Source organism: Hetaerina americana, unplaced genomic scaffold (genome assembly GCF_022747635.1).
Source record: "Hetaerina americana unplaced genomic scaffold, ioHetAmer1.1.p SCAF_4, whole genome shotgun sequence".
Taxonomy (NCBI): domain Eukaryota; kingdom Metazoa; phylum Arthropoda; class Insecta; order Odonata; family Calopterygidae; genus Hetaerina; species Hetaerina americana.
The window spans coordinates 12,603,519-12,627,387 of NW_027286985.1; the positions used below are offsets into that span (position 1 = coordinate 12,603,519).

The window sequence follows — 23,869 nt, forward strand, 5'->3', positions numbered from 1 at the left end:
TGGATAACATTCCCGCGGAACTATTGATATGTTTAGGAAAAAGTGGGAGGAAGAGGCTATATGGGCTGATCCGTAGTATTTATGAGGAGGGAATCTGGCCGGAAGACTTTGTGAGATCAGTTTTAGTTCCTATTCCGAAAAAGGTAAAGGCTACATCATGTGAGGACTACAGGACGATAAGTTTGATATCCCACGCAGCTAAAGTTGTTCTCAGCATCATAAACAAAAGAATAGAAAGTAGGGCAAATGATTTCTTAGTGGATGACCAGTTTGGGTTTAGGAAGGGGAGAGGTACGCGTAATGCCATTGCAGTATTGAGATTATTAATCGAGAGGAATATGGAATTCAACCAGGAAGTATTTGCCTTTTTCGTAGATTTCGAAAAAGCGTTTGATAGAGTGAATTGGGAAAAACTAATGAGTATTCTGCAGAAAATAGGAATAGATTGGAGGGAAAGGAGGCTAATCCGCAACCTGTACGTCTCAGACTGCTCAGGTGCGGGTGGGGAACGGGGAGTCCGGATGGGCAGTGTTAGGAAGAGGTGTAAGGCAGGGTTGTCCATTATCACCGTTGCTGTTCTACCTGTATGCCGAAGAAATGATTAAAGAGGCATGGGAAGAACTGGAGGTAGGAATGAAAGTGGACGAGGAATTCGTAAAATCAGTTAGGTTTGCTGATGACTAAGTTTTAGTTTTTCAGTCAGCCAAGGGGTTGCAAGCAATGCTGAGTGAATTGGAAATTCAGTGCGACAGTAATGGGATAAGAATCATTATTAATAAAACAAATGTTATGCGATTTTCTAGAAAGAAAAAGGCTAAGCTAAACATTAAAATAGGAGGGCAAAGCTAGAGCAGGTAGAACAGTTTACGTATCTCGGTAGTGTTTTGGACCAACACGGTAAAAGAAGTAGGGACGTAAGGAGAAGAATTGCGCTACGCAAGGGGGCTTTCACAAGGAGGAGAGAGTTGATGAGAGGGACGTTGAGTAAGGATATTAAGAAAAGACTCGTAAAAACTTTGATATGGAGCGTAGCCATGCACGGCGCGGAAACGTGGTCATTGAAGCAGGAGGATAAACGCAGACTGGAGGCTTTTGAAATGTGGGTGTGAAGAATAATGGAGAAGGTGAAATGGACCGAGAGGAAAGCAAATGAGGAAGTACTTCGTATGGTGTGCGAAGAGAAGGATTTATTTGGAGAAATCCTATGGAGGCAGGAAAAGTGGATGAAAGGGGATTGACCGGCAGTGGGATGTTAAAGACTGTAATAGAGGGGAGAATGTTGGTCAAACGGGGAAAGGGAAGGAGCAGGATAGGGGTGTTGGATGGGATGAAAGCAGGACGAAGGTACTCAGAGATGAAGAGGGACCTGATGTAGAGTAAGATGTTGTGTTCTACTAGGAGTCACAAAATATTTATTCAGGAGCTTTGTCCATCCAAAAACCTACCTTAACCGGTAGATTACCTTATAATTATATATATATATATAGTGATCCGTTCGATTCCGCCTTCCCCACCTTTATTGTGTTCGTCCTTTATGTGTGTTCCGATCCCTTTTCCTTATATCTGTTTCTATATAAATGAGTATTTACTATATTCGCCATTTGGCGGGATTCAGTGTTTGAATGCATATATATATATATATATATATATATATATATATATATATATACATACATACACACACACATATATGTGTTCGTGTGTGTGCGTGCATATATGCATACACACATAAATATTTATATAAATAATCAAATTTAGTCGAACTAACTTTTAATTAGCGTAAAAGTGGTTAGATGAGGTCATTACTATTTTAAATTGGTAGATAATGGCGATAAATAAGTACAAAAAATATTCATTTCTTCTTTCTGAACGTGATAGTTATATATTGCATTACTATCATACCCTGAACTTATCTGCATTTATTGTCCATCTTCAAGAATGTAAATATTACAAATTAATGTTTCCTATATATGGAGTCTTAAGAAATTCCATATAGCATTCAAATAAATTAATTAGGATAAAATAATCTAATTCTTCTTGATTTAAATTATTTTTTAATTAATGCTACCAATAATCATCAAGAAGTGGACGTTTAGCTACGGGAACAATTAATACTTATACCACATTATCCTCACACCATTACAGCGACACCTTTGATCACGTTTCAGATTCAACATGAGTATTATGAGACGCAGACCAATTTCCATTCTTGATAATACTTTTTATCTACGTCTTGGACTTTCAATCAGCGATTATAATATCCTTTATGAGAGGAGTTGTCAACAGATTGCGCGTTACAGTTATTTACAAAATCATGGTCCTCAGCCGAATATTATCTCACGTCAGATAGGACCAAAAAGGTTAAATGGTCACACACTCAATAAAAAGCTATCAATCGAGCAAATTGCATTAATGCCAATGATTGGAAAAGATTGGATAGGTGTTTTCCGTGAATGATAAACTACCCGGGTCAGATTTCAAGGCATAAATAAAAATTGGAATTACGCCAATCCATCAATCACGCATTCTATTTAGCTATCGCTTTTATCACCTCAAGACCCTCGAAAGTTGTTATTTTTGCCAACCACTCAGCACCATTTATTGATAACAGACTAATCTTACACAGAGATAACTAACGTCGTTGGGGTAAAACAAGTCAATTTCATTGTACACCGCGATCTTTTCCTTATCGCCTATTTACAAAAAAACTTGTCGAGGGAAAATCTTCTTTCAAGATTAATTAAGACAGAAAACTCATTAATTGATTCGAGGTGACAAATTGAATCGTATTTTCGTTGGTATTTATGTAGCTTTTAGTACCTGTCTGTAAAACTTACTTCTAGGGTTCGAGAGCACAAGACTTCATTATTTCCTGTCTGAGAGTCAATGTATGTCCGTTCGAAGATACAAAAAGATCTACGGGTATTTTTTTTTAAACTTTCCGATAATAATATATATTATTAGTTTCTTATTATCTTGTTGCAATATTATCGTATATTTCCTTCTTATAATTCTATAACTTTCATTAATAGATCTTCAAATTATTTGAATACATTAAAATACTAATAATAATAGTATTTATATAATGGTAAAGTTAATCAAATGAAATGCAAATGATCAAATATAATTAAATTCTGGTATTTACTAGACAAATTCATTTGAAAGTATTGTTATCCATATAAATGATAAAATAAATCATCTAACTTGAAAAGTTTACTTCGTGCGTCTAAGCCCATTCATGTTGGTAAAGTAGTCCTACGTCAGCTCCATCGTCACCTTCATGAATAGCCTAAGGTTATAGATGTCGTGTTAATGATCACGTAGAAGCATACTTCTACCTTTTACGAAAGCGTATAAGTGAGATAAATGCAGGAAATAAGTTTTCAAATAAATTTTAATGAGCTGGCCATTTCAAATGGTGTACAGGAAAATAAATGAAATAGAAGAATATTTTTTATGTAGTATTTTTATCTATACTACTGCACTGAAGCGGCTTGGATTCCCCAATTTCGCATGTTATGACTTTTGGATCGAGGAGAACACGTGGATCGATAGAATTTAACGGAAATTCTGGTCTTTATCGGTTGAACGAGATGCTAACGTGATTAACGCCGATCTGAATTGATGATAATACTTGTAAATATCGATTTACCCGAGGTCCTTTACCACTTTATGACGCTGATAATATGTTCTACAGGCAGCCATAACGACTATTAATAGTCCTTGCGGTACATGTTTCAAGTAATTAGAGAGACAGGCAAGAAATGAAAAGAAAAGGATCTGAGAAAACAAGGTACCCAAAGTTTTTATGAATCTTTTTTTAATGTAATCATTCAGGCCTTGGACACATTGAAATCAAACACTGATTTGTAGCGCAAATTATAATGCAATACGAAATCCCATTTTTTACATTATGGCATTACGCATGACTTCTCATACTATGTCAAGTTTCGGCCTTTGTATACGATCTAACTCCAGTCGTTTACGTACAAGTAAACATCTTCAAAAATTTTATAAATGTCATTGTTTGCATCAAAATGAAAACGGATAAAATAATTTCGTAGTTTCTGCAATTTCTGGTGAAGAACACATCATGTTGCTAAATTGACAGTTAAAGATAAACCAAATTACTGAAACCCTAGAACCTGTGTTGAACAACAATTAGGTGGCTATACTGTCTTAAAGGATGCAGAGTTTGTATTTCTTGTTATTGCGCGGAAAATAGCTGGTTCATGCTCATACCAGGCTAATGTTTCCTTGATAATGACTGAAAGGGTAGTTACAGATTTTTGAGCGGTCAATTTGCACATCTTGAGCATTTATTGTAGTTATTCTCTAAGGTATTAAATATGAACATGGAGCTACCAGTTATGCCTTGGTTTATTAAGTTAATTTGAATTTATTTGCAGATATTCAAGAAAATGTGGCTTTGACATCTTCGTTTACTTTCTTTGTGGTATCATCTATTCCATTTGAAAGGAAATATTAATCGTAGCAGAAAATACTTGGGCAAGAGGAAAAAAAATATTTGGAGAATTTTGTCGCAAGTATTTATACAGACAGTTTAGTCATAGAGAATATAAAATCTAGAAGGTTAGCTTAGGTATAGGCGCATTTGATTCTGCGATAGATATAGCATAGACAACATGAGGCTATGAATAATTCCTCAGGTAAATTATCCGTCCCCTCCCAAAAGGGATAGATAATATACCCGAGGAATTAGTTATAGCCTTTAGATAGCATGGAAAGAAAAGTTCTGATGGGCTTATGCGAGACATACTCGTATGTATATTAGGTAGGCATTTCGTTGGCAAGGGTTCGTTAGATCAGTAATAATTGCAGTCAGACTGGCTATATTAAATAATATTTCCTTAAGCCGTAAATGGCACCGCACATGGCTTAACTGCACAAAGAAATATAGCGATAGCCAGTAGGTACTCTCCTCAAATGAGATTCGCCATTTATGTTTCGATAATTAAACCAATATCAGTGTTCAACCCGAAGGTCGCTTTAGTAGGTGAGGATAGTGAGCTCACCAAGTACTAAATGCTAAGGCATGTGAAATTTGCATATCAGGGTAGGGGGGCCAGTTCCCTTCCTTATGCCGCCTTTGGTTCCCCAGGAAGATCGGGCGACCGAAAAATCACACCACTTGGGTGAAGCTGAGGGTGGCTAGAGGTGTGCCCGGGGATCGAACCCGGACCCTCCGGTCGGTAGTCCAACGCTCTACCCCCTGGACTACCGCTCCCCATATTTCAACAATAATATTATGCCCTTCGAAAACTGACGCAATTTTGATCGAGTTTCGCAAATGGAAACACAAGAAACATTTTTAAAGAAAATCAGGTAAAATAATAACTATTATTAAGAATTTCCGGACGGTTAACGTAGGCTTTTGATATGTAACTCCCACTACTTAAGTACTGCTATATTCTAAGTAAACCCCATCAGAAATAACACCAAATTAATATTGCAAAACCAAGAGTTCAATAAACCATTTTTTAAATCCACTTATTTACTACCATCTTTCTGTCCTCCCCATGTATTTATTATTTTCCTAGTTCTACTCACATTATAACCTCTAACTCAGTTTTAACCGACATTCTCACCTCTACCACAATCATCAATATTCCATTGCTACTTCATGTGCCCCAAAACCATTTCCCTGTCTTCGTTGCATTTTTCTCAACGGCCTTCTCTCCTCCCATATGCCCCCAAGAACTTCTTCGCTTATTTTCCTTTCCTTCCGTAGATTGCATTTTCCCATTCTTCTACACTGTCGCATCTCAAAAGCCTCCAGCCTGCCCGTATCCTCCCGCCTCAGCACCAAAGTTTCCGTGCCACACATTAATGAAATTTTCACATTTTTTTCAGTTTGAGTCATTACTTATGCTCCATTTCGTAAACTCCCCCTCCTTTTAAATGCTTCTTAACCACACACAATATTTCTTTTAATGCCCCTATCAATTTTTTTCCTCTTCGTCTGAAATAATTCTTGTAGAAGTGAACTTTTTTGCATGGTCGAGTTAATGCATCTAAATTTAATCTTTATCTCAGCCTTCCTATTCCTAGAGACTCTGGCTACCTTTTTTCTCATAGACTCTCATCCAAAACCTATACTACCTTGATCAAAAAATTCCCGGAATAACCACCGTGTGGCGCTCCCATCGTTCCGATTTGAGTTCTGTTTTTTTTGTTAAATTGGTACATCTGTTGTTGATATTCCCTTTAAATCTTAGTGTCATAACTTGACATTTGCAAAAGTTACGTAGCCAAGAGTACATCTATCTCTGTGTGTGTTGGCGATTTTTTACAATTGCAGAAATGGATTTAAATTTGCAACAACGAACTTGTATTAAATTTTGCGTAAAAAACGGATTTAGTGGCGCACGGACGTTGGAAATGTTGGAAAAGTGTTTCGGCAACGATTCTCTAAAAAAAACGGTCGTTTACCAGTGGCACGAGCGGTTCAGAAGTGGTCGTGAGTCAATCGAAGATGATGAACGCAGTGGCAGACCATCGACATCGAAAGTCGGTGAAAAAATTGATAAAGTAAAAGAAATGTTGGTCAATAACCGCAAATTAACCATCAGAGAAATAGCGGAGGACTTGAACATTGCCTATGGATCCGCCCAAGACATTGTGGTTAATGATTTGGGTTTCCGTCGTGTAGCAGCCAAAAGACCTCAATTTCATGCAAAAAAGAGACCGTGTTGACGTCGCAAAAGACATGATTTGCGAGGCTGAATCCGATCCCACATTCATCAAAAGGATCATTACTGGAGACGAGACGTGGGTTTATGAGTACGACACGCAATCCAGACATCAGGCAAGTGAATGGCGTTCACCAAATGAGCCGAGACCAAAAAAACCACGTCGTTTTCAGTCAAAAAAGAAGGCAATGCTGACGGTTTTCATGGATTACAACGGTGTAGTGCATCATGAACTTTTGCCAGAAGGCCAGACAGTAAACAAAGAGTATTATTTGGGCGTTATGAGACGTTTGCGTGAAGCAATTCGCCGAAAGAGACCAGAAATGTGGGCAGAAAACTCGTGGATTTTGCACCATGATAACGCACCGTCGCACAGTGCTATCATTATTCGTAATTTTTTGACGAAAAATGCAACAAATACCATCCAACAGCCACCGAATTCACCTGATTTGGCTCCCTGTGACTTCTTTCTGTTCAATCGAGTTAAAAAACCATTACGGGGAACGCGTTTTAGCAGCCGAGAGGAAGTAATGGAAAAATCGCAGGAAGCACTGATGGACATACCGAAAACCGAATATAAAAAATGTTTCGAGGATTGGATCAAGCGCTGGCATAAGTGTGTTGCAGTCGATGGGGATTACTTTGAAGGGGACAATATAGATTTAGATGAATAAACTTGTATTTTTAATTTTCTGAATAAATTCCGGGAAATTTTTGATCAAGGTAGTATTACCGATTCTGCGATGCGCTCAACAGCAACTGAAATCCCTTGAATGCTATCTATCTAAAACGTAATCATTCGAAAAATTTGGCTTGATCAATTCCCACCAATTCATTCCTCCCTCCAGTCCCTCCCATTTTTCCGCTATCATTTACGACGCGTTTATGTTGAGAATCACATGCTCTAATGGACAACCCTATTCCACACCTCTGCCTGACACTGCCCATCCCGGCTATACATTTGCTAGCACTTGTGATGTTTGACTATGTACTTACGTACGTATCAACTTCGGATAAGGTATTTATCTCTGTAGTCTAACATATTCTTCAATACTCGGTTTAATTTATTTATTCTTCCCTATTTAAACTGTCTAACGGCTTCTAGAAATCCATGTGAACAATATACATCCTGGTTGCCTCCTATATTTCTTTCTATTGGTGACTTCATTAATACTATCGCATCTCGTGTACCTCTCCCTTCCTTAAACCCAACTGATAATTCTCTAAGTGATTATAATCCCCAACCCCATTCTTTAATTGATGACTCTCAGTGGCATCTTAGCTCCGTGCGAAATCAAAATTATTGTTTTATAGCCCTCACATACCTTGAAGGCACGTCGTTTTCCTTATTTGTGATTGCAATCATTGTAAAGGAGAATTGAACTTCTTGCAGCCTCTTTGTACACTGACTATATTTAATTATATTTCCAATACCGTTAAGGGTTGTAGATTTTAAGTCTTCAGATTCACTTTAATCAAAGATATTTTGCATCAAAAATTACATTTCATTCAACAAAATACATATTATAAAGGCACACTACATCTTGTATATTAGTTTACCTTGGCTTTTTTCTTCTAAATATACGAGGAGAGGAATGATGAAGAACGAATACTAGTCGCTCCCTTCACTACGCTTTACCTTTAATTCGCAGTTAAACGCACTTAAACATCATCTAAAATTAACATGTCTCTATCCAAAATTTTTTTAGCTCTATAAAACACATAGTATGAATGTTCATATTATCATAAACTATCGTGGCAAAAATACAATTTTTAATTTTATTTCCGAAGCATACCTGTTAGTCGGTCTCATCCATATATTACATAACAGTATGAGAAGAGAGAATAGCAAGAGTGTGAAATGGCCAGAGATGTATTAGCCGCACGTTATGCAATTATAGTATTTCCATGCTAACGTGTAGCTTCTTATTCGGACTTATTGGAGCTATGGTATTTTCCTTCCGTGTCAAAGCCGAAAGAAGATTACGTACGCCCTCTGATCACCACTACTCACTTGGCTAGCATGGAAGCATCAGTATCCATTGGATTCGGAGCATCACTTTAAACTATATGATTATGGATGCAAGAATGTAAAGTTATTTTTTTAGTTTCACTTTAGTTTGGAAAAAAGATAATAATCGCAAACCTCTCGCCGCTAAAGTGACACTCATTTGCCCCCCCCCCCCTTTCGTGAAAGGAAGAAGGTTCGATGGTCGAGAGAGTGGGACTCGTTTACGTTCAGATTTTCCTTTCTGTACGCCGTATAATCATCATGGACCACTTACGTCCGATGTTTCCCGAACAAATATGATCCCGCGATACTTCACTGGGAACGAGCGTAATAGCAGATTTTCTGAGGCATCAACCGGGTTCGATTCCAGTCAACCCCTCCACCGCAAGCCGAGTCTCTTGCACACCAAAACCACTACGCCCCCCGGTCCCCGTCTATTAAGCCATAAATATTCCGTGCGCGGCGAAATGCAATCGAGTTGACGACGTGAACGCAAAAAAAAATATACGTCACCATCGATAAATAATAATGAAAAAAAAGCGGTCGAGGCGAACAGTTTTTTCAGGAGGTGGGGGAAGTGTGAGAAGAGGAGGAGGGGGAGGGGAACGAAAGGGCATGGTGGGAAGGAGAGAGAGAGAGAGAAAGAGGGGGGGAGTGCTAGAGAGAAAATCCATGGGGGCGGGGAGGACAGATGGGGGAGGGGGCGGCGACCCCAATTATCGCAACGAGGGAGAGATTTCAATCTTGTCCACCCCGCCCCTCCGCACTCTCATTCCCCGTCCGACCCCCAACGCCGCGCCCGCCACACCGCCCACTCCCCCGCGGTGGCGTTTCTTCCGATCTGTTCTCTCGTAATTAGGCCACTCGCTAACTGGCCTAACTCGCTCTCATGTCCATTCTCGTTCCCAGAAATCTCCTTCACCCGGCGGTGGAGTGTGTGGGTGGTGGCGGGGGAGGGGGAGGACGAGGAGAGCCGCCGGCCGGGAGCACCTTGGAGCACGGGGGAGGGGAATCCTCCCTGCGGAGTGTTTTGCGCGGGACACTTGCGCGCCCCCCCTCGCCCTCTCTCTCCCCGCTCCACCTCATTCTCTCATTTCTTCCCCTGCCCCCTGTGCTGGCTTTCATTTTATTCCAGTGATTTGTGAAAATCATTAAATGCCATACAAACAGCTGTTTTTTCTCTACTCTAATATTTAATCTTTAGCTTTCACCAATTGTAAGATTTTTGCATGATTTCCAAATCCTTATAAGGGCAACTGAAAAAGGAATTTTTCCTTCTGGGAAATTGATACGGTATCCATGCCTGAATTTTCTGACCTTTTCTTGTAATTGTGGGTTTGGTTACATTGGAGCACACATTCACCTAGTGAGCCTCATAGAGCACACTTAGTTTCTTACTGCGACATCGCATCATCATTATCACACACGCACACATAATCGACTCTCTAGTTCTAAAAAATCATTGAGGAGCGCGGAAGTAAATTAGCGGAGTAAGAGTAGTGGCGTAAGCTGGGAAAAACAACGCCATGTTTAGTAATTACCATGCAGTGGTCTGGTAACAATCGAGGCTTTGTCGTAGAAATTTCTTTAAGAACAATGATAGTGTGGTGGTGACGCAGAGGGCGCTGTGGTCTAGCGATGAAGCGCATTTTACCACTCCGGCTCAGTAAATAAGCAAAATTTCGTTACTGGCCGACTGACAACCCTCGCGAACTATACCCAGGACCTGTAGCTCCAAAGTGACAGTTTGGTGCGCTGTGTCCTCCATAGGCATTATTGGGCCTTACTCTTTTGAATCCTTTGAAGCCTTTTGGTTTCAACAGGATGGTGCCACGGCTCATACCGCCCGTTATTCAAGCCAAATCCTGAAAGAACAATTTCCCGGCCGCCTGATCTTACAAGGGGATATTCTATGGCCCCTCGTTCCCCGGATTTGAGCACATGCGATTTTTTCTTTGGGGATATCTGGAAGCTGAGGTTTACAAAGTTCGACCAAGGACCTTGGAAGCTCTTAAGGAGGCAATTGTAGATTGTATTGCTGAAATAACGAAATATGTTGAGAAGAGGGTGTCGAAAACTTTTTTGAACGACTATATAAAAAATATATACATACATATGTATGTTTATATATAAATGTCTATATTTATATCATAAATGCAGTAATTAAGCCTGAGTACGGTTTGGTAGGTTGGTGGTTAATGGTAGAGTTCACCTAGTACTAAGTTCGTTCCTTTCCTTGTGCCGGCTCTGGTTTCCCAGTAAGACCTAGTACCCGAAAATTCACCAAGCGAGGGTGGAGCTCAAGAGAGGCTTGCCCGACTCGAATCCGGGCCCTTCGGCCAGTAGTCCAACGCTCTACCCCTGGACTACCGTGACCCCAAATATATATACAAAGATGATTTCGTCGAAGGAACACGGAAGTGTTGAATGAAAATTTTGGACAGCAACAAACCATATAAGAGCACATACAAAAAGCACATACACGTTATTTCTTAATATTTTCGACGAAATTTAGCTCCGTCTTCCTTGGAAGAAACAGTAGTATACTGAAGAAATAACGAGTGAGTGTTCTTTTTATGTGTTCTTATATTGTTTTTTGCCGTCCCTGTTATAAATAAATAAATATATATATATATAGCAGTGTGACCTGAAGAGAGCTTCAAAGAAGACCGAAAGCTCAACCAATTTGCAATGTGAGTGTCCTTTTACGTGTTATCTATTTTATTTTGTTTTCTATTGTGCCGTCCAAATGTTACGTATGTATGTATGTGTATATATATATATATATATATATATATATATATATATATATATATATATATATATGTATACAGGGTCCGTACAATAGGTATCGGGACTGGTTCGCTGTAGCCTCAACGGTGGATGGGGGTCCGACCGGTCAACTCTGTAGAGGGGTCCCCCACCACTCAAGCGCACTTTAGTTCAGTCGCCTCCGGGCATGCGTTGAGACAGGAGGCGGATTTTTGTGACGTGTGATTATTTTTATTGTCGCCACGCCAGCATGGAGTGCACCGTCGACCAACGCTACGCTCTGAAGTTTTGCATTAACTCGGAAAATCCTCGTCGGAGACCCTTGAACTTATTAAACAGGCTTATGGGGATGATGCCTTAAGCCGCAAAAGAGCTTTTGAGGGGCACAAAATATTTATGGAAGGCCGGGAGCTCGTCAAAGACGAGCACCGCTTCGGACGCCGGGCGACTACTCGAACCGATGCTCAGGTGGTCAAAGTGAAAAACGTTTTGGACTCTGACAGGCGTTTAACCATCGCCCTTATCAGTGAGGAGACCGGTCTTTCAGTCGGAACCGTCCACACCATTGTAACAGAGGATATTGCGATGAGGAAAGTGTGCGCGAAGCTGGTGCCGGAAGTCTTGAGCGAGGAACAAAAACTGTCGCGGGTGGAAATTTAGCTGCTGACGTAATTCGGCATGGCAACGTTGCCTCAATCCCCCCCTACAGCCCCGACCTGGCTCCACCAGACTTTTTCTTGTTTCCGCGAATGAAAAGGGAGCTCAAAGGATATCGGTTCGACTCCATCGAGGCGGTTCAAGTGGCGACGACAAAGGCTCTCAACAGTATTCCGGAAACCGACTTCCAGCGAGCTCCAACGAGTGGCAGACGCGCTGAACTAAGTGTATCGATGCCGGAGGAATGTATTTTGAAAATTGTTAATTACGAGGGTCATCCGGAAAGTAGTACCCGTTCGTGAAATAAAGACACAAAAGTAAATATTAACAAACATAAAAAATTTTATTTGAAAGAGGATACTTTAAACTACTTCTCAACATAATCTCCAAGCAAATTAAGGCATTTGTCATAACGTGTGACAAGTTTCTGTATTCCTGCTGCATAGTCCTTCGCCGCCAGCTCATTGAGATACGCGAGGGACCCATCTTGCACAAATTTTTGCATAATGCAGATGGTGTTTAACAATTTCATGAACAATTGTTCGAGAAACATTGGGAAAATGCTCACAGATGTCATCAATTGTGACGCGCCGATCGTTCCTCACGAATTCGTCAACTGAGCTCACCAGTTGGTCTGTAATGACAGACGGTCTCCCCGAACGCTCATCGTCGTGTGTGTTCCCCCTCCCCATGTTGAAGTTGCGACACCACCGCCGAACAGACGACTCGTCCATTACATTGTCTCCATACACCTCCTTTAATTGGCGATGAATATCACATGGGCGAACGTTTCTTGCATTGAGGAATTTAATCACTGCCCTCACTTCACAACTGGCGGCGTTCTCAATTTTTTTAAACATTGTAAACAATCACAGAAACAACACAGGCAATGCTAGCGTCACGCAACTTGGCTCAGAGAAGGCAGACAAGCCACTGAAGCTATCTGACCTCGTCCAGCGGCTACTCGCGTCGTCAGCACTTCATGCGGCACGAACGGGTACTACTTTCCGGATGACCCTCGTAATTTTAATGATTACTGTAATAAATTTTGATTTTTGAAACCGTCCCGATACTTATTGAACGGACCCTGTATTTCATATTTGAATATAATTTGCCTTAGGGGATGAAGAACGAGGGAGTATTCTGAAAAGTAAATCAGAGAAAAGAGTTGATGGTTAGTCAAAAACATATCAATCTCATTAATTAACTCAAGAGTTCTCTTTCACGGTCTTCACTCTCTTAGGACATGGCCTCTTCAGTGTTGCTTCCGTTCTGCTTTGGCGTTCATCAGCATTTTTCTTTGATTTACTCTTTATAACACTCCCTCGTGCTTGATCCCCTCAGCCATATTTTTTCTCCTTGTATATTTATTACCTCTTATTGTGTCGCTTATTTTATTCTATTTTATCGCGCATAACCTATTATGCATGCCATTTATGTTGTTTACTACATTTATATTACCGTTGACGATGGTTAAATGAAAGAGAGGGCTTGATTGTTGCAATCTCCCCCGAAATAAAGACGTTCTCTCCTGCCCGTCTCACGCTCTTTCTTCAACCTCTCCCTCATCCTCCAACTCTCTCGCTGCCTCTCCCCTCCCACCTCCCGACTCCCCTCCTCTCTCTTGAGATGGAGATCGCATGAAGAGAGCGTACGTGACGGGCGATCGTTTCCATCGGTGTCGACGGCGAATCGCGTGCTCTATTCAATACCGCCGCCATCTCCCTCCCTCTCCTCGAGAAACAACACACATTCAACTGTACTCGGGAATATTTCTCGCGTCTGGGGATTAGATCCTGTAAAAAATGTTCCCGCGTCCGTTGATTCATTCTCCCAAGCCCCAAAGCCACTCGGACATTTCTGACGTTTTCAATTTTGGACCGTGTACATATTCGATCCTGGTCCCTCGTCCTCTATACCAGATGTTTCCGCTTGCCTTTGTTCTTTCTTTGTCTCTGTTTCACAGCCTTTCATTTTTTCAACATATTTAGCTTGATCATTTCGGTTATAAAGTTATAGTAATAATATTTATTGGATTTATGGCTTTCAGTTTATACATCTACGTCATACACTGCGAACTATTTCGGAAGCGTGCTGCAGGATATTTTAGGACACCAATATTTATTATATAGAGGCAGGTGACGTTTTAGTGTAAGATATTTTTTCTGAAAAACATCAATTTTATTTATTTTATGGTTCGGACTTCTATGATTTCTTTATATTCTAAAAATGGTGTGACAATTCAATATGGTCGTTAGTTAGGTGCTTTGAATAAAAAATAATGCCGCTAGAGCGAGGAATTAATCCTTATCTAAGTCACTAAGAAGTAAGCGACCTTTTGCAATAAAACGGTCGGATGATTACTAAAGTTTACTCATTAAACTTTCGTATGGTAGTAACACATAGATTCATAATGTAATAACCTTCACAAACTCCTCATTTTCTCTTCTCCATACCCTTTACTACTAAGAAAGTAAACAACCCAAAAAATCCAATTCCCTTTACTACTAAGAAAGTAAACAATTTTTCCATGTAAAATCAAACTTGTGTAAAACAACCGGACATTCCTTTTTTTATCTTAGAAGCCTATTGACCCTCCTCCTCTCCCCACTCCCCTCGCAATCAAAAATTCTTCCGTCGATAAACGCAAATCTAATTAACGCTCACTCCCTCATTCCTAGTCCTCTTTCATCGACTCCATTTTCCTTTTACACCTTTCACCTGGTTGGAAATGCCCGCATCCACAATGGCACACGTGCAAAATAAAATCAACACATCACACAAATAATGATTGGGCATCCTAACTTCAAGTATAGACGCCGAGTAAGATGCTGTGCCGAGGAGTGGTTCATCAGAGTGCCAACAGTCATCTACAAAAATGAAACAATCAGTTTGCGGGGCTTCGGTCATTTGGAGTGAAAATGAAGGTGAATACTCATAGGTAAAAACATGAATTATGGAGTGACGTCGACTTTAGCCTAAAACCAAAAGAGAAAGAACCCACAGTGTCCACAGATCCGTTGATGCCTCCGGAAATTGTGCGCTGTAAGTTAGTAATCCATTTTACGAATGCCAACATATTAGGGACCATCACACTACAAATTAGATTGCCTATTGGTGCCAGTTTCAGAACAATCTACGCCGACGTGAACACCTCTTCAAAGAAGAAGTGAATCATTCTCACTTATTATTTACAAGTTTTCAACCAAGAATATACCGTCGTCGATAAAGTTGATTTTTGAGATGAGTGGGTTGGATGCTGTGACAGCTTAAGACGGAAACATTCAGCAGTTGGCATCGAGGAATTTTAATTCAAGGAACATAATTTTTCACCTAAAGGAAAATTTCAAAGCTTAAGTTTTCCATAAACATGCTCCTGATTACTAAAAATAAGTCAAAAATTTCCAAAATGAAAACTCCTCACCAGTGCCAGAAATCGTCATTCTTCTTGGCACCCCTTTTTTGCCCCGTGAAAGCTTTTCTTGCAAAGAAAACTAATGCGTACTTTTACTATCTCGAACACGCTGTCATTAAGAAATATCGTCAAACCCTTATAAAAAATTAAAGGTCAAATAATGCGTGTCAACCGAAAGTAAAGCAAAGCATTACTCTATTTAAAATGAGATCTGCTTCAGCCTGGTAAAGTATGACATCATCTTTTGAGATCTTTTCCAGAAAGAAGAGTGATTTAAAAAAATCTAGTTGAACGATATCAAGCGAGTGACTCATTTCGTGAAGTTGGCGATAGAAACAGCTGATGGATGATAGTTGGTTGACAATACGGAAATCTTTCTCTTTCTTGAATTCTCAGCCCTAAATGGGTTAGGAAATCAGTCGCTGCTCAGGATTTTGTCGGGAAATATTCGATACGTGAAAATTGGAACTTAATAAACGTGACTGAGATTTTTCAAGCCACTTTTCCAGTTATAACTCAAGAGATGTTCTTTTTCTAGGGTCAAACTTAAGTCACGCGATTACAGCCCAATTTTGTGTTGCTGCGAAAAAATATATTACCCAAAACGTTCAAATAATGACACTCAAATTCATATTCGATCAAACACTTATTGTGAATAGAACAGAGGGTTTTTACCCATATATGTAATCGTAATATTTTTTCTTTGAAAAATAGAATCCTTCGAATTATAATCAATGTAAGAACTACTATTTACGAGTACAAATAAATATGAGGTCATGCTCAGTTGATACTGAATAAAATCGGTGCCCCGAATGCTGATGGCATTAATTTCAAAGTACATGATATCCTAGAGCTGATATATCTTTTTGATAACGAAATAAATTATTGCTGTCAAAAAATAAACTAATATATGCGAAGGAATAATAATACATTTTGAACACATTTTGTTTAACCTAGGGTAGATGGTTTTCCCGAAAATTACACAATGCCGAAATAAATGCCTTTGAAGTAATTTAACAAATTTACTATATAGAACTTGAAACTAATTTTATCAGGTAATTTACCAGTTAAGGTAGGTTTCCGATAGTTACAACTACCAAATAAATATTTTGTTTCTCCTGAAAAATCACCACCCGATAACCTTCAACAAGCCCTTCTTCATCTCGGTGACTCGGTGAACTTTGAACCTCAAAACCTAAACTTTGATATTTTTAAAAGAGTTCAAGAGGACGCCCCGATAGCTTAACTGGCTAAAACACTCAGAGATCGAGGGATCAGGGTTCGAATCCCGGTCAAGGCGAATGAATTTTACACTCTGAAATTGTTGCATTGAAATGCATATTAGCGGATGGCCCTGTTAAAAGTTACTGTTGCGGCATCTTCCGCAGTTTCTTGGAACAGTTCCTATAGTTTCTTTCACGGCTTTCGATATCCCTTTTTTGATAAATATCCATTTTCCTCTATAGTACTCAGCTCTTTACCCTCATCCATAATATTCCCTACAGCCTGCTGATACTCCTTCCTCGTTAGTCCAGTTAAAAATGCTTCTATATCCCATTTCCTAACTTGCTGCTCCCGCCTTATCTTTTCGAAACGAACGCTTTACCTCATGAGCACTAAATTGTGATCAGAGTTCGCATCCGCTTCCGGGAAAATGTGCGAATTGATTACGCTCTTCCTAAATCTGTTCCTAACCATAATATAATCTGATACCTTTCTAAGTCACCTGGCATTTTTCATGTACACCTACGCCTTTTCTGGTGTCTAAACCAAGTGTTGTGATGATTAGCCCGTGTGTCCTACGGAACTCGGAATTGATATCTCTCCACGAACATTCCTCGTTCATAAACCATAGTCCCCCTTCTAATAACCATCTTCGCCGACCATCGATTCCTATCCCCCATCACGATCAAATGTTTTCCTGCAGCAACACTCACGATTAGGTCGTCTAGCTGATCGTATACCCATTCGACTTCTTCCTCCTTATGATTGCTAGGTGGTATGTAGACGTCAGCAATGAACAAGTTTGTCAGTTCTAATTTTACCTCTGCCAGTAATATTCTGTCCGCAGCTTGTTCTACGTTTACTATGCTTATTCCTACCTTTTTATTCGTTGATATTGCAACTCATCGCTGGCTCTTCCCCCCCTCCGCTGAATATTACTCTGTAACTATCACTCCTATATTTCCTCTTTTAATCTCTCGCTTTATAACCTCTAATTTTCCTGCCCTATATATTGTCCAAGGGGAATGAGATGGTGAGGTGGCTATCGTACTGACTTCTCACCCAGAGGGCCCGGGTTCCAATCCCGGCGGTGTTGAATATTTTTCAGAGGTATCTCGGTCCCTACTTCAGGGGCTTTGTGGAGTGCACTTTGAGGAGTACGCCGTCTGTCGGATGGGACGTTCCCCTTGGCGCCGTCGTTAAGGGCAGGCTTATGCTGACGCCGGGTTTCTCTCCACCCTTCATCCTTTCCTGCCCATCCCTAATGAAGCAAATGAACTCAGCTGTCGGTCGCCTTCCCTATAACTACTGCTACAATGTCCTAACATTCCAAATGCCTGTTCTAACCAATTCGATCTTCTCCTGCGCCTTCTGTTCTGCTTCTTTTGATTCTGCTTTGCAAGGATTTCGTGAGATGACTACCGCGGAAAGCTTGTCTCTCCCGCTACTGGGAAGGACACACGGACGATTAGTCCGATTCCCATGATTGTCACGACTGATATCCACTATACTATCCATCATCGTTGTCTTAGGAATAATGATTGAGGTAGTTTCCCCTTGGCTTCCTCAATAGTTCCAAATAAACTGCGGGAGATGCCGCAACAGTAACTTTTAACTAAGTCATCCGCTAATGTGCACTACAATGCAACAATTTCAGAGTGTAAAAACCATTCGCCTTGACCGAAGGCGAATGATTTTTACACTCTGAAATTGTTGCATCCCTCAATAGTGTTTTAACACTATTTTACATCATCATTCAATGGCCGCCCCACGTGGGTCAGACGCCTTTTCAGCCGCCTCACTGAGGAACAGATGCTGCGCGGACTACCTTACATCTGGCTTCTAACCTTCGACCTATCTGGTATGAGTGACCCTACCAGGAGCAATTATAATTGCACCCGCCAGCATGGCTTTAGGGGTCATCGGAACGCACAAGTCCTTCCATCACGTCAAGGTTGTAATCCATGGAAGGGGAAACTACTTTAATCATTCAAATAAGATTCCAAATGCATATTGATATATTGATTGATAGTATTGGAAAAATTAATTTTTTATTGATTTGAAACTGAAAAGAAAATCCCATTCCGAAATAAATTCTCTCTAAGACTAATGAGTCTCGAATATACCAATTGACACAAGATCAAAAACTAAGTAGATGAATAAAAAAATTAAATATGTCTTCATAGAAGCCCTGACTTTGTAGAAAATCTATTTCTACTTGGTTATGAGCTAATGACAAAAAGTAAGTGAGTATTTGTACTCCGAAAATGGATATTTGAATAGTCAATTTCGTTCATCAAGAATCATAACAGTTGATCTTCCTTTAAATGCCTCCTTTTAAAACTAACTCTCTAAGTGACTTCTTTACTGCACATACTCGACTGGAAGTGAGAATGACAGCTTTTAAAGCGCATACGAGGTTGTAAGTACTTATAGGCGTTGGCGTTTATACCGATTGGTTTTCTTTTAACGCGTGAGACTACGAATGCTGAAGGCAAGAAGAAAGCCAGATAAGGTAATTAAAAGTGGACATTAGTTTTATAATTCGAACCTTGCTTGCCGCCATCCTCTCCGCGATACCGCGGGGCTTATAAGAACGTTCCACGCCGCGTATTCCCGAGGATCAATATCCTTGGGGGTTAGTTCTTTTACAAAAAACGCGGGACACCATATCTGATTCGTTCCGACGCTTTTATTGGGCGCGGGTGAGATCTTAATCTGACACATAAACGAGTGTGTTAATGTTCTCGTGTTTTGGAAAGGGGTGCTGTTTAGGGTCCCCCACATCCCGCGCAAGGTTCCCCCTCCTCTCTCGCCCCAAAATGTTTTCCTCGCACCACCACTTAGCTCAACGATTTCCCGTTTTCTGCTGGCACATTTCTTTCCCTTAGCGTGATTCCGTGTATTCCTCGTTATCCCGATACGATCGCGAAGAAATCATCGTGTGACACCATTGGCGATAGGAATGAATTGCAAGAAGATTCGTAGTAGTAGTAGTTTTGAGGGGAGGCGACCGACAGCTAAGGTCATTTGCGCCATAGGGGATGGACAGGAAAGGATGAAGGGTGGAGAGAAACCCGGCGTCGGCATTAGCCTACTCTTTACGAATGGCGCCAAGGGGTCCGCAGTTTAACGTCCCATCCGACGGACGGCGTACTCACTCAAAGTGCCCTCCACAAAGCACCTCAAGTAGGGATCGAGATACCTCTGAAAATTATTCAACACCGCCGGGATTTGAACCCGCGCCCTCACGGTGGGAAGCCAGTACGTTAGCCCCCGCACCATCTCGATCCCCAAGAAGATTCGTTTTAAAAGCAATAAATGAGATTTAAAACATTATCGACAGGATATATACAAAAATTATTTCAAGCGTTATGAAGAATTTAATCGAGTCTTTATTATTTGCTCAGTTATTGGATGTGGGTTCCTTTACAATCACGACCGAAACATTTGAAAAAAAGGGAACCCCTTCAAAACAAGGAGTAGTAGTTGTAGTTTTTATGGGAGACGACCGACAGCTAAGGTCATTTGCGCCATTAGGGATGAATAGGAAAGGAAGGGTGGAGAAACCCGGCGTCAACACTAGCCTACTCTTGCCGAAAGGCGCCAAGGGGTCCGCAGTTTAACGTCCCATCCGTCGGACGTCGTACTCATTCCACAGAGCACCTCAAGTAGAGATCGGGTTACAACTGAAAAATATTTGCTGTCTCCAGGATTTGAACCCGTGTCCGGTGGGAAGCCTGTACGTTACCCACTTCACCATCCCGATCCCCTTTAAAACAAGAAATACGCGTATTTTGACACTTTATTCATCCTCGAAGTGATAGCTAATATATTCTAAAAATATTTGCTCTCCATTTGTGACCGAAAGTTAAAAAGAGAATGCAGGTGAATGTTCAAATTTGATTTTAATAATTTTATTACGAATTTGAGTAAAGAGTGCCATACAATTTAAAGCAATTTGCTGTACGGGCGCATTTTATCTGTCACTGCATGAAAAACGCTAGAAATCATGATTAACACGTTCATAACGTAACTTATTTGGAAGGAAACTTTCTAAATTCCAGCAATGCTAAGGAGCATTCACAATACACAGCATTGCTACTTTTCACGAAACTTTATTATCCAAAATGTTGTGATTAGATTGTCACGATGTTTTCTTCAGTATGATGTTAACATTGAACATTTTCTTTTTAATTGTTCCTGCATGAATATTTCAGAAGAGCATAAGAATTGAAGTGTGTAAATTCATTAGATTGTCATTTTCAACATTTGATGTACACAAGGGCTTCTTCATTTTCTCAAACTAGAAAAACGAATATTCTTGCGAAACCGACATTCAGAATTGAGGCCAAAACAGCTTGACCTGAGAATATTACTATGCACTTTACGTAACGATTTAGTACAGTGTTCAAACGTAATTATAGAATTCTGAGATAAGGCGGTGGAATGTAAAATATAACAAATATTACTGTTAGGTAGTCTACCATTTGAGGTAGTTTTTGGATGACCACGGACAGAGCAAATATATATTTACTTGCTTCTTCTGGCAAAACACAACCTGAAACCCTATACTAAAATAAAACCATTCATCAATTTCCAATACTTCCTTCCTACTTCCATTTCGTCCAATATTCCTACCATTTCCTTGTTTGCCTGAAGTTCTCCCCTCTTGTCTTTAAAATTCTATCGCCTATCATAATACTGGGCATCAACCTTTCCTGCCTCCTTTTGATTTTTCCCAATAATTCCCTATCCTCCCCCATCACGCCTACCACTTCCGCATTTGTTTTCCTTTCTATCCAGTTCACCTATTTCATCCCTCTTCCCACGCACTTTTTAAAAGACTCCAATCTATGCCTATCAACTTTTATCAACGATCATATTCCCGTGATGTACAAAACCACGCTCTAAGGCAAAGTTTTTACATTTTTTCTATAAATCTATAATCAGGATCTCTCTCATTAATTCCCTCCTACTTGTGCAAGCTTCTTTGCCTAACGCAATTCTTCTTTTTATGGCCTTACTTCTTGGACCATTCTGGTCGAAAACACTTTCGAATGAGATAAACTGATCCAATCCGCTCTATTTTACGACCTCCTATTTTATCACTTGATTTGGGCTCTCTCGAAAACCTCATTATCTTGGTTTTATTTATAATGGCTCTCAACCCATACCTATCACAATGGCCTAATGCGCTCAGTAATGCTTGTGACTCCTAGCCTGATTGGCTTAGTAAAACTTGATCATCTGCAAACCTTACCAATTTTATGTAATTTTCACCAGCTTCCATTCTCATCTCCAGTTCTTCTGATAACTCTTTCACCATTTACCTCATGTTTGCGTTTAAAAACCCTGGTGACATTGGACAAGCCTGATTCACTTCTCTTCCTAATACTACTCCTCCAGACTATCCATCCAAAACACGCACCCGAGCAATCTAAAATATTTACAGGTTGGGATTTCTTCCATTCCTCCACTCAACTTCTATTTTCTTCAATACTTTCATTATATTTTCCAGACTATTACTCTCATTTCAAACGTCTCATCTAAATCTACGATACCGACAAATATATCCTGATTGTATTATATGCTCCTCTCCACCTCATCAATACTATTTCATCAAGGGTACTTCTCCCCTTCCTGAAATGAAATTGGCCATCCCCTAAGTAATCAACTGTCCTTCTCTTCATTCTTTAATTGATATTCCTAAGTAACACCCTAGCTGCGTGCGAAAGCAATTCATTTTCTCTATTCATCACCTATGGTGGCCTTTCCCCATTTTTGTGATGAGAACTAGCACCGATCTGGCAAAATCTTACTTCAACATTCCTCTCTCATTAATGCTTCGCATATTAGTCCACATTAACTCTTCTTTCCACGTTTCCCTAAACCCTGAAGTAGTTCCCCAAGGTATTTTTTCTGCTCCAATGGTTTTATTCTATTTAAATTCCCTAGACCCCCTTTTCATTTTGCCAGTTAGTATTTTTGGGTCTAAGCTATCCCCAATCACGTCTTGTTCTCTTTCTATGTTTATACTCGTTGACGTAATTTCTTTATTATTAAGATCCCCTACGCATTCTTTTGATCACTTTTGAATCTTTCTTAATTCATAAATAATACTCCTGCCGTATTTTAAATCGCAAATTAAAGGGAATCATCTCAGAGAATTGTGCGGTAAGGGAAATCGTCAACTATAATCTGTTAAGAGTAAATCACCATCATAAATTGAAATGCCATTCATTAATAATATACCAGACAAATAGTTAACATTCGATTTATGTTGTTATCTACCCACACGATTCTAATATTCCAATACCGTTGTAAAAGTTTGGGCAATCGTTATGATTCCTATGTGCATGTTGTAAAAATAGATAGCACGTGAGTGCTTGAGTAATATCTGTCTCTTTCCCCAAATGTCTCACCTGCTGGTTCTGGTACGCGGTTACGGTGGTGAATGTTGTCTCGGGGAAGGAGAACACGGAGTGTCGCCTCCTTATCCTTCGGAGGCGTTTGAGACGCATTGGCGGCCGCTGCTTGGCGCCCTTCTCCCCCGCCGCCCCATCCGCTCCAGCCGCCCTTTCCACCCCGTCCGTCCCCGCCCCTCCCTCTTCTCCCCGCCCCGACTCCGACTCCAGGGCCTCCAGCGCCTGCACTTCTGCGGGGGTATCCAGATCCTCTGTCCTCAGGACGTGCACCCTCGGGATGTATTTGTGCATGGAGTGCAGCGACACCTGCAGTGGTAACTAAATATTAGAACCCCTTCCAAATATTTATACTGAAGGGTTTCATATTTTTTAGATTGCTACAAAGTCATTTTTTGTAATTGGTGAATAAATTAGGTGGCTCCTCCGTATCACCCTTCTCGGTAGAGCACTTGACAAGAGCATGACCCTAACGCAGCCAGTAAACCGAGGTGCAATTGGCGAGTGATTAACCTTTCGCGTAGTTGTTAGCCTTCGATTAATGTAGAATGACTGATAATTCAGTAATTAAAATAATGCTTCCCTAAGTATAGTTTTGGGGATCAACCAAACGCGTATCCCTTACCACTAAGTGGTTTACTTGTAGCCAATA

At 40.3% G+C, this 23,869-nt stretch overlaps 1 protein-coding gene across 1 annotated transcript in view; it reads right to left on the reverse strand.

The window, feature by feature from the left end:
* LOC139692071 (T-box transcription factor TBX18-like) overlaps positions 1 to 23,869 on the reverse strand; it is a 130,929-nt gene that overhangs the window by 26,598 nt on the left and 80,462 nt on the right. The window contains exons 6-7 of the mRNA XM_071590102.1: positions 23,420 to 23,526; positions 23,218 to 23,287 (exon numbers count right to left, since the gene is read on the reverse strand). Coding sequence (XP_071446203.1) covers positions 23,218 to 23,287; positions 23,420 to 23,526 — 177 coding nt within the window. The remainder of the gene's footprint in view (positions 1 to 23,217; positions 23,288 to 23,419; positions 23,527 to 23,869) is intronic.